General features: G+C 40.6%; 1 protein-coding gene and 1 long non-coding RNA gene across 2 annotated transcripts; one reads left to right on the top strand and one right to left on the bottom strand.

Moving 5' to 3' along the window:
- Positions 1–3,578: 3,578 nt before the first annotated feature.
- Positions 3,579–5,830, bottom strand: LOC121760472. Its single transcript, XM_042156131.1, has 2 exons — positions 5,332–5,830; positions 3,579–3,730 (listed from the first exon to the last, which is right to left on the bottom strand). The coding sequence occupies exons 1-2, from the start codon at positions 5,828–5,830 to the stop codon at positions 3,579–3,581; spliced, it is 651 nt and encodes a 216-aa protein (XP_042012065.1).
- A 4,035-nt stretch (positions 5,831–9,865) lies between these two features.
- Positions 9,866–11,583, top strand: LOC121761850. Its single transcript, XR_006042111.1, has 3 exons — positions 9,866–9,939; positions 10,872–10,932; positions 11,398–11,583. It is a non-coding gene; the product is annotated as an uncharacterized LOC121761850 (long non-coding RNA).
- Positions 11,584–11,846: the final 263 nt, after the last annotated feature.

Genomic DNA, 11,846 nt, shown 5'->3' on the forward strand with positions numbered 1-11,846 from the left:
CACACTTTCGTCGCACTATGGAAAGATGATGTGATTGTTTGATTGATGAGAAAATGGGGAGATTGTTTTGACTGGCCAGTCTATGAAATTGTTATTGTGATACTCGATGATATTTCTTTTCTAAATGTAAAACTCGAGTTCACTATGATATGGATGACATAACTTTTATCAAATATTTTCGGCATGAGCCCACTGAGTATATTAAGTACTCAGCCCTGCATGTGTTTTCCCTATGTGCAGGTTGAGCGGTGATGTTGCGGTGAATGTTGAGTCGAGCGTTAAGAATTCCGGATGCGTCGTGTCTTCATACATGGGCGTCATCCTATGACTCTCCTTTGATACTTGTTTTTTCGCTGCCGTGTTTCGAATCGTTCTTGTTAAAGTCTTTCGTTTTGCCCCACACTGTTTTATGACATTAATAACCTTGAGACATTAATCCGCTGCTTAACTGTTTAAATGATGAAGATATTTCTTTTGAAATTTGATCGATTTTCGTGTTAAATGTTGCCTTTTATTGTTCCCCCATTTCTTCCCCGCTTCTTAGTTCCTTCCCTAGTCACGATTTCCCCGTCTTTACTATCCTTAGTAAGGGCGGTCGTGACACTCTCGGTCAAACCGTGTCCCACCTTCTTCTCTTTCACAAAATCCCTCAAAGATCCCCAATTTTTTTCTATTTCCGTCGCCTTCCTCCGACTCACCCCTCGACGCCGGCCGCCGCTCACCGTCGAAATCACTATGCCGCTACTGCTATCGGAAATCGCGACGCCGTTGCTGTCTCGCCGGGAAGACACGGCACCGCTGCCGTCGTCCAATCCAGCCGAGCCGCCGCCGATTCATCCACCGCCACTGATCCTTCCTCAACGTCCAGTCACCACTGTTATCCCTCCGTTCTCCATCGTGAAAACAACCCCGTCTCGGCTGTCCGAAGTCAGCCGCAGCTGCGGTACCAATCAGCCGAACAACAACCCCGAGCACGTGCCTCGCCGTTGTTGCTCCGCCACTCTCTGTTCGGCAGCCTCCGAAACAATAATGCGCTGCCCCGAAACCAACCCAAACCAGCCCGCGGGTAAAGTTCTTACATTGATTTCGTGAAATTAAAGTTCGATTCTTTGATTCGGTTTTGTTTGAGTTATCAGTTTGATTTAGTTATCGTTGTCGTATGTTGCGCTGGTTACATGGTATGCAAAGAACAAGAGATCATATACCTTTGGCCTGCGTGAGGCTCGACCTCGGCTTATTTGAGTTGTCAAAAGAATTCGGCCTCTGCTTCTCGAGAATCTGGAGAAGTGTAGTTGAAAGTTGAAATTGGTAGTGAAATTGAATAGGTAATTCTCTGCTGCTAGTTTGTGAAAATGAGTATACCTTGAACGAATTTTGAGAGAATTATCGTTAGCTCCCTCCTTCGAGTTGGATTCTTGATATCTGCCGGAAGGAGATTAGATGAGTTGGTTTGAATCTTGAAAACTAGAGAGAAATTTGTGAGATTACCTTAAGAGAATGAAACTTATTTTTCTTGATTGCATAGAACGATAGGAGAGAAAACAAAACTGATTTGAAGTGTATAAAATAGAGGGAGGGTGGTTAAAGATGTGGGAGAGATTTAGGGGTGAGGAGAGAAACGGTTTTAATCGTGGGTTGAGGGGAGAAGAATTTGAATTCTTTTTTTTTGATTAATCTGAATTTGTTCGGTATTTATTTACAGATCACGGAGGAGGAAAATCTCTGCAGAATCTTTAATTAAAATTTGAATTAATGCAGCTTGGTGACCAAGTCAACAGGTCGAAATTAATTATATTAGTTTAATTCACGATCCCTTGTATTTTATTTAAATTGTGCAGCCCACAATTTATTTGTAACAAACTGAATTTTTATATTATTTATTCAATTTATCGGATCCAACACGGAATTGAGTCCAATAAATATTCCTCACGGAAAGGAATTATTGAAATTCACATTGTGATTTACTTCACAATTTCTAGCTCTCATACCAAATTATCAATTATTCAAAAACCTTTAATTTCACCTCACATTAACTATTCAAAGCATCAACGTCACATTTTCAACAAAGTTGATCCAGTCAAAATTCCAACTCAAAATTAGGTCACACAAAGTATCCATCAACTATTCCACTCGACAATTAATCCACAGACTTCGCAACATTAAAAGCATTAAATGCAAGTACTTTAGGGTTAGAAAATTAGGGTTCAAAAAGTGGGGCGTTACATCCTACCAACCTTAACAGAAATTTCGTCTCGAAATTTGTTACCCTCAAGTAAAGAGTTCTGGGTACAATTTCACCATCTTGTCCTCATTCTCCCACGTGGCTTCTTCATGCCCATGATTTTCCCAAATTACTTTCACACAAGCAACAGGTTTATTTCTCATATTTTGGATCTTTCGGTCCAAAATAGATTGGGGTATCTCCTCGTAGCTCAAGTCTGGATTCAACGCGACTTCCTCAAAACGGATCACGTGCTTTGGGTCGAACACGTATTTTCGTAACTGCAACACATAGAAAACATTGTGCAACTTTCCAAGGTTTGGTGGTAGCGCCAATCGATATGTGACGGGGCCCAATAAATCGCGGCTTCAATTTTCCCTTGTAGCTAAATCGTGTTATCCCTTTTGATGGGGATACCTTCAGGAAAACATTGTCGCCAACTTGGAATTGTAAGTCAGTTCGTCGGACATCCGCGTATGATTTCTGTCTGTCTTGAGCTTCTTTTATCCTTTCACGAATTTGCAGAATGATTCCTACCATTTCTTCAACTGCATCGGGTCGAAGTATTCTTCTCTTGCCAACTTCATCCTAGTAGAGCGGCGATCTAAACTTTCTTCCGTATAATGCCTCATACGGCGCCATGTTTATCGTTGCCTAAAAACTGTTGTTGTAGGCGAACTCAATCAGTGGTAGTGCTACCTCCCAACTTCCTCCTCGGTCGAGTACCATAGCTCTTAACATATCCTCGAGAGTTTGGATCGTTCTTTCGGACTGTCCATCGGTTTGCGGGTGAAATGCTGTGCTGAAGTTCAATTTGGTTCCAAGCTCTTTCTGTAGACTTACCCAAAATCTTGAGGTAAATTTTGGGTCATGATCGGACGTGATAGTCACTGGGACTCCATGCAATCGGACTATCTCCTTTATGTAAATTTGAGCTAGCTTGTTGGACCCATAGCTTATAAGAATCGGTATGAAGTGCGCACTCTTGGTAAGTCGATCTATAATTACCCAAATGGCGGTGTTCCCTCTCAGAGTCCTCGGCAATCCCGTCACGAAATCCATGGCGATGTGTTCCCATTTCCACTCAGGAATCTCTAGCGGTTGTAACTTTCCATAAGGTCGTTGATGTAGAGTCTTTACATGCTGGCAGACTAGACACCTTTCGACGAATGACGCTATGTCCCTCTTCATACCATTCCACCAAAAGGACTTCTTCAGATCTTGATACATTTTCGTACTTCCTGGGTGGGCGGTGTAAGGAGTCTCATGTGCTTCACTAATAACTTCGTTTTTGAGTTCCTCGTTATCCGGTATGCCTAGTCTTCATTCGAAAGTAAGGGCCTTGTCACCTTCTTCACTAAAATTCCCCGATCTGCCGGTTCGCACTTCCACATGAGTTTTCCTCCAATTTCGCATCCATCCGTTGTGCTTCAATAATTCTTGACCTTAGGTCAGGTTCAACAGCTAAAGTGGCGATTCGCGCTTCCTCTGTTTCAGGTGCCCTCACCACTTCCAATCACATCTTGCTAAACTCACGAATCAGGCTTTCTTCTTTGATGAGAAAAGTAGCCAGTTGGGAATGGTCCTTCCAGCTCAAAGCATCTGCCACTACATTTGCTTTGCCGGGGTGGTAGTTGATGCCATAATCGTAGTCTTTCACCAACTCGAGCCATCTTCGTTGCCGCTTGTTCAAATCATTCTGCTCGAAGAAATACTTTAGGCTTTGGTAGTCCGTAAAGATCTCACATCGGACTCCGTAGAGATGACGTCTCCAAATCTTTAAGGCGTGTACTACCGCTGCTAGCTCCAAGTCGTGGGTTGGATAGTTCAACTCGTGTGGCCTCAATTGTCGTGATGCGTAAGCAATCACTTTGTTGTTTTGCATCAATACACATCCAAGTCCCACCTTCAAAGCTTCAGTGTATACCACGTAGTTCACTCCAGGCTCTGGCACAACTAAAATCGGTACACTAGTTAGCTTTTCCTTCAACAGTTGGAAACTTGCCTCACACTCTCGGGTTCAATTGACTCTTACCCCCTTCTTGAGTTGTTGGGTCATGAGTCTCGCAATCTTGGAGAATCCCTCTATAAACCTTCGGTAGTATCCTGCCAAGCCTAGGAACTCCGAATCTCGTTTGGTGTTGAAGGTGCTTTCCATTGCTGTACCGCCTCAACCTTGGCGGGGTCCACTCGGATTCCCTCTGCTGACACAATGTGACCAAGGAAGTTCACTTCCTTAAACCAAAACTCGCACTTGCTGAATTTGGCATACAGTTTCTCACTCCTCAATGTCTCCAATGTGATTCGCAGGTGTTCCTCATGTTCTTTTTCATCCTTTGAGTAGACGAGTACATCATCTATGAAGACCAAAACGAATTTATCCAAATATGGATGGAATACTCAATTCATCAAATCCATGAATACCGCAGGTGCATTTGTCAATCCAAACGGCATTACCACAAACTCATAGTGACCATATCTCGTGCGAAAAGCAGTCTTCGGTATGTCTTCTCGTTGGACTCTCAACTGATGGTATCCGGACCTTAAGTCCATCTTTGAGAATAGACCAGCTCCACGAAGTTGATCGAATAGGTCATCTATTCTCGGCAGTGGATATTTGTTCTTGAGAGTCATCTTGTTCAACTCTCTATAATCGATACACATTCTCATCGATCCATCCTTCTTCTTCACAAAAAGCACAGGCGCGCCCCACGGTGAAACACTGGGTCTAATGAAACCCAAGTCCATAAGCTCTTGTAGTTGTATCTTGAGTTCTTCCAACTCTTTAGGTGTCATTCGATATAGGGCCTTGGACACCGATGCCGACCCTGGCTCTAGGTCGATTGTGAACTCCAATTGTCGATCTGGCGGTGGACCAGACAACGCTTCGGGAAAGACGTCTGGAAATTCTCGTACAACAGCGACATCCTCCATTTTCCTTTCTTCCTTCTCATCTCCTTGTAGATAGACCAGATAGGCAGGACGCCCTTTTATCAACATCGTAGTGGCTTGGAGTGCGGAGATGATTGATGTTTTTCTATTCATCGTGATTCCATGATACACGATTGGTTCCTTTCCAGGGGCTTGTAATGATATTTGTCTCTCCTTACATCGAATAGTAGCAAAATTCGCAGTCAACCAATCCATTCTCAAGATTACGTCGACATCCTTCACGGCCATAACTTGTAAGTTGTGTGCGACTAGCCTAAGTTCCCCCATAACAATTTCTATGTCCGAGCATATTCGAGAAATCTCTATTACCCCTCCCACCGGTGAGGTCACCATCATCTCATGTTCAGATTTAGTAACTGGCAAACTTAATGTGTCCACACATAGTTCTGATATGAAAGAATGCGATGCGCCCGTATCAAACAACACAACAATAGGTGTATCGAGAACTTCGCCCATACCCGTCAGGTATCCGTTCTCGTGACTCCCTTGTTCAGTCTTGGGTTGTTTAGAACTTAGCGCATATGTTCTAGCCTGGGAGGGAAGTCTTGGGCGGCGAGGTTGTTGTTGTCGCTGAGGTTGATCATGATTCACCCTTGGTTGCGCCGGTGGTGCCCTCGACTGTGGACGGAACCCTTGATTGTTCTGCCTTAAGCCCATCCCCACATTCTTGCTCGGGCACTCTCTAAAGTAGTGGCCATTTCCACCACAGTTGAAGTACTTGGTGGTATTCAGCATTCTGCACTCTCCGAAATGGTACTTGGAGCACACATTGCATTGTGGTGGTCTGGGTCGGAAGTCACTCCTCTGATTAGAGAAGTTTTGTCTGCCTCTATACTGTGGTTGGTTCTGGGTAGGCTGGTACCTCTTGCTGTCATAGTGGGTCCTGTTCCCATCCCACTTCCTCTTCTCCCGGGAATGATGTGGTGGAGGTAAGGCCAGTGTAGTGTTTCACATCGCCCTCTCCTTGGGCATAGTTGCCTCACATCTAGTGAGAGGGCCAACGCTTCCGCGTATGTAAGTCTCCCACGACTAGCTAATGCCATCTTAATCTCATGCCTTAGACCCTCACGGAACTTATCAGCCAGCTTCTCGTCGGTGTCAACTTGTTCAGGTGCATACCGAGTCATATCGCAGAGTGCGCGGTTATATTTAGTCACCGACATACGCCCTTTGGTTAAGTTGTAAAACTCAGCCGCCTTTGCCTTTCAGTATATCTTTGGTATGTACTCGTTATATATCGCCTCCTTAAAGTTCTCCCAAGTCATTCTACCCACTTGATCTCGTGGCGTGGTCTTCATCTTGGTATCCCACCAGAAGTCAGCAGACCCAGTCAATTGGTAGGTCACACAAGTCATTTGTTCCGCATCGTTGCACATCAGAATCGTGAAAATACGCTCCAAAGCGCGTATCCAACTCTCAGCCCTTTTCCGGCTCTCCCATTCCATCGAAGACGGGTGGTTTTTGTTTTAAGAACATCTTCACAATTTTTCAGTCTACTGGAGACGGAGGAGCTGGTGGTGATGGTGCTTGCACGCGTTTCTCCTTTCGATTGTTTCCCATTTTAGTTGATTCAATTTCTCCACTAGTTGGACGATTCATCTCGTCGACGACCTTCGTTCGTATATCTTAATCTATCCGGTGCTCGTATTTTCATTCCAATACTATGGTACAGTGATGCTCTTATACGACGATCTTAAATACTCCTACTCACAACTTTCTGTTGTTATCCGTATATCCCTTGGTCAACCACTTATATAAATTCTGAGCCGCAAAACATGATCATTTGGTGTACACGGCTTCTCTCAGCTTTGTATTTCTCAAGACCTAATATCTAGGTAGGGCATAACGTTCGATTCTTCAGCCGCTTGCTACAACTAAGCGTGGATGCAAGAATATTTGACTCCTCGTGTTGTTGGTGTATCATCTTTTTGTATGTGTCTCTTGAAACTTATTCCTCATATGTGTTTGCAGAGATCGAGCCATTGTCTTTCTTGAGGGTCTTGTATCAAGAATTTAGAAATCTACTTAACAGTCTTACTTGGATCAGAACGGATTTCAACATGAGGAGCACTATTGAAATTTCCCTTGATTAGAATGGCTCCGAAAATGACTCAAGAGGAACAAGAATGAGTCACTAATTTCATTAAAAGGAAACAGTGATGCATCACTTGCAAATTGCAGATCAATCAAAAGTTTTAAATGCACGAAAAGAATACCATTGTTAAGGAGCTTGATAGAAAGAAATTTATGAGAATCCAAGTAAGTACTGTCAATTAAATTCATCCATTCTAGCTACAAAGGTGCCATTCCGTCATTTCCCGAAGATAATAGAAGTGTTCTCGAAAACTCTAGATTCTAAGTCAAGATTCTTGGTCGTTACAACAATTAACTGTCCTTGGAGGTCACATCTTCATATTGTTTTTGGCACGCCCTAGCAGTCATTCTCATTAAAACATGGTAATAACCCTCCTGGCCTTAACGTGTCATAAGTGTTGTCATATTTGTAACGCGTCGTTGCATTAACATGTTACGCACGATTGCATTCACTTTATTTGATTGCAGGCAAAATTTCTCGTCGTTGTAAGGATACATCACCCAACATTTCTTCTTTTCTTGATCTCGTTAGAAACCTTCTTTCGTTTTGTTCTTATAATCCAGGGAAAACAATAGGCAATTATAATAATCTGTCTAGTTCGAAGTATATGTTTTCGTTTGTCCCATCACTCAGGAAAGTGATATTGTAGTTATCAATTTACAACTATGTTCGAGCACGTTCAGCCTAGGATACTTCTTAGGCACTCTATGTTTTCCAAACATAGTTCATAGTCTCATACTTCAACATATATTCGATCATTGCTTAATTCAAGATTCATATGGATTCTACATTTGCAACGAAGTTCAAAATTTCACATTTCACTTTCATAATGATTCTATATGATACCTCGTACTTCATCAATCATGAATTATCATCACATAAAACGTCTTTTATATATTGCATAGTCAAATATGTTTATCCATATAAACCATTTGGCATTCCATAGCATTTCATCCAGCATATATTAATATTTAAAATAGTAACTCAATCAATTCATCGTCCATAGAATCACATTTCATAAATCATACAGTTCATGGACATCTGTATCACAATCACAAAATTGCAACTATGCACTCATCATGCTTTGTATTCACAGTTTCGTAATCATACAATTTCGACCACGTAGACATAAAAAAAAAATTCGCTCAGGTAATCAACATGTATGTCCTTCAAGTTAAATTCACAGTTCAAACATGTAATAAAAAGTCTTCGCCTCAAGCATGTGATTCATATTCACACTTCAATATCCATAACATTCAACGCCTTTAATCACATACTCCCATAGTGTCTCACGTCTCGTATGACCACAACACTTTTCAAAAGCCATAGCATTTACTTTAAATTTCCAATAGGCCCAAAATTGCCATTTTCGCAAGGAACCATTTTTCCATCGAATTTCAAAAATTTTGGTAATTCATTTAAAAGTCGCCAAAATATTCTAACCTCTCTTTCGTGGTTGGGCGTGACGAGTTGTGGTGTTGAGCCTTCGACTGCTTAATTCTCAAGTACTCTCTTCCCTTTGGTATCACGATTCACTTGCGATGATTCACATTTAACATTTAGGTAATATTTAAATATCAACACACTTTTCAAATAAATAAATAAAAATGCATGCGTCCTAATTAAAGTTATTTATCTCATTTTTCTCAGTTTTCGATTATTCGGTGGCAGCCCAAAATTCCTCCATTGGCTCCTCGTACTTTACACCACGATGTTAAATAAATTCCCAATATTTATTCAACCGCATAACTTTAATTATCACAACTATTTCCCTTTGTTAAGAAAAATTATATATTCCGAACTTGGGATAAATTATTCATACTTCAAAAATTATTCTGAAATTTAGTCAAATAATTTCCAACAATTACTTATCGGCCCAAAAATTTTATTCAAGTGGCTTACCATCATACTACCCACTTATCCCTCCATTTAAAAAAAATTTGAGCCCAAATCAATTAATGATAGAGCCCAACACAAAAACTGAAAAATATGAAGTTAGTTGTAATACCCCGACCTTTTTTATTACTTTTTACGTTAAGATTTCATTTTGATAATGAGCGAGGTGATGGATCTTGAATAAAATATTGTCTGTCTTTGTTTTGTTGGGTTGCGAATGGAAACAGTAAATGCTTGCTTTGTTGTTGGTAAATCGTGTGGTGAATGTAGTCGACAAGAATGACGTGTGGCTCGTGGATGGAAAAAAATTGAGCTATTGTTTACAAGTACTCGGAATAACACTAAGGTACTAAAAGAAAACACTACAATTTAATTAGTATCCTAAATCAAATATTTGGATCTATCACTTTTATCTATTTTTATTCTAGCCCAATTTAATTCTCATTTATTAATCAGTCAAAGCCTCTCCTAATCTCATTGTACACGGTTACTTCACCAATACCTCCATTCCCTAAAATCTCTCCAACAAGCAAACCACATCTCTACAGAATTAACATATATCTCTTTCCACAACTGTGTCTTTTATCATCCGCCGTTTCTGCAATTTTTTCTTCTCCTCCGTAAAGGTATTTCGTCTCGTTTCATTGACTACGAAAATCTGCATACTTGTTGATTCCATAATCAAGATTCTTGAATATCACAGTGTGAAGGAGCAGAGAAAGCCGTGATTTGTTTCAATACCTTCTGCTTGTGCAATTTTTGCTTCTTTCTAAAGGTATATCCACTATTTTTTTCTGAATCCTCTGCATCCCATTCCATGATTTAGTTTCACATAATCACACACGGGAACAAATTCCTTTTGAAAATTTTGGAACTGTTGAATGATGCTCCCTCCTAAAGCTTCGATCTTTAATACTTAGAATGTGCCTTTTGAGTTTCTCTTCAATTCTGATTCCTAAATTCTTCTACCTGCCCATAAATATTTGAAACGAACAACTAGAATTTTAGTAAAAGATTGGGATTTGGGAAAAAGAGGAGAGGATCTGTTCTGTGAATTTGTAGGAGAATGTGGAGGGAGAGAGAGACGTGAGTTTTAGAAGAGAGATGGGTACTTCCTATTTGTGATGTTGGACGAAAATTTTGAGAACCAGAGAAAGAGGGAGATGAGTTGGCTTGGAGTACTTTTTAAGTTTTCCTATTTTCTGTTTCTTTCTTGTGTTGAGTTGGATGTATGTTAATAATTTTTTTTTGAAGGGGAGTACATACGTGTAGTGATGTGGGAATATCTAAGTTCAATTCTTTTGATTGTTATTAATTATTCATTCTGTGTTGGATTGGGAGTATAAACGTGTACTGTGAGGGAGTATAAACGTGTACTGTGAGGGAGTATAATATGTATTTCTTGTTCCTTTATTTTGCCTGCATATGATCGGATTTGGCCAGTAAATTGCTTGCTATGGGGTTTTTATTTTGAGCTATGTTAAGTTAATGCCGACGGATGGAAGTATAATTTTGTTGATGTTGTTTTGATTAATTGATGAGTCCGAGTTCTGAAATTTTGAGTTAACGTTGGAACGAGTTTGAGATATGAGGTTATGCTAAAAAAGAGAAAGGGATAAATTGAGCACCCACTTAAGATGCATGCATTGATAAATTTATTTATTTTGCAAAGTCTAATTTTGCATATCATGTTATTTCAAAAAAAAGGGGAACTTGGGCACGTTGTTGCGGTTGGAACAAGAAAGTGTCGATGAGTTAAGCATTTGAGGTGGGCTTTCTTTTTAAATAAGGACTATGTCCTAAGTATATTTATTTTTGCGAAATATGTTTGTCATGCCATTTTTTTTTTGTGTTGCTATGGGACCTATCTGAAGTGGCTTTTGCCATGTAAGGTTAATCGAATTCGGGTCTGACTAGGGAGCGAGTCCCTACTCAGGCTAGTGTACACCCCGTAGATCGTGCGCTATCTCTTTGAGTTGGCCGGTCTAGTGGCTTGGAATGTGGCCACATTCCTCGTCATGTATGTTCAGATATGGTATGGTGATGTTGATGATGTTGAGGTTGATGATGATGATGTTGGTGAAATGTTTTAGTGACTCGGGCCCTTTCAAAGTTAAAACCCCGAGGTCACTCGTTAATGGCATGATAAATATTTTTATTGAAAATGTTTTCGGCATGAGTCCACTGAGTGCATCAAGTACTCAGCCCTGCATTTCTTTTTAAAAATTTGCAGGTTGAGCTGTGACGAGCACGGTGGGTGTTGAGCAGAGCTGGTAAAGATTTGTGTTTGCTTTTAATATTCCGAATATATTGTGTCTTCATACATAATATTATTCTTCTCTCGAAATGCTTCCGCTAAATATTGTTTCTTTTGAGTTCGTGTATTGTTGAGATATTTTCATTTGGAGTTGTCGATTGTTGAAATGATACTCTGATTCTATTCGAGCTATTCCCATTTGTTTCGGGCTATGGTCGAGTTGTGTTGTTTTCCCCTTCTTTCCCGCTTCTTTAACCCTCCCCTAGTCGCGATCAACCGTGTTTTCTATCCTTAGAAAATGCGGGCGTGACAAAGTGGTATCAGAGCAATTTTTCTTTCCACTCTGGACCCGAGAGTCTTTTTCAGTCTTAGTCTAGACTTGTTTCGCTAGACTAAAATAATAAATAAAATAAAAAAAAGAAGAT

The sequence above is a fragment of the Salvia splendens genome, chromosome 13 (genome assembly GCF_004379255.2).
Source record: "Salvia splendens isolate huo1 chromosome 13, SspV2, whole genome shotgun sequence".
In the NCBI taxonomy this organism is placed as follows: Eukaryota; Viridiplantae; Streptophyta; class Magnoliopsida; order Lamiales; family Lamiaceae; genus Salvia; species Salvia splendens.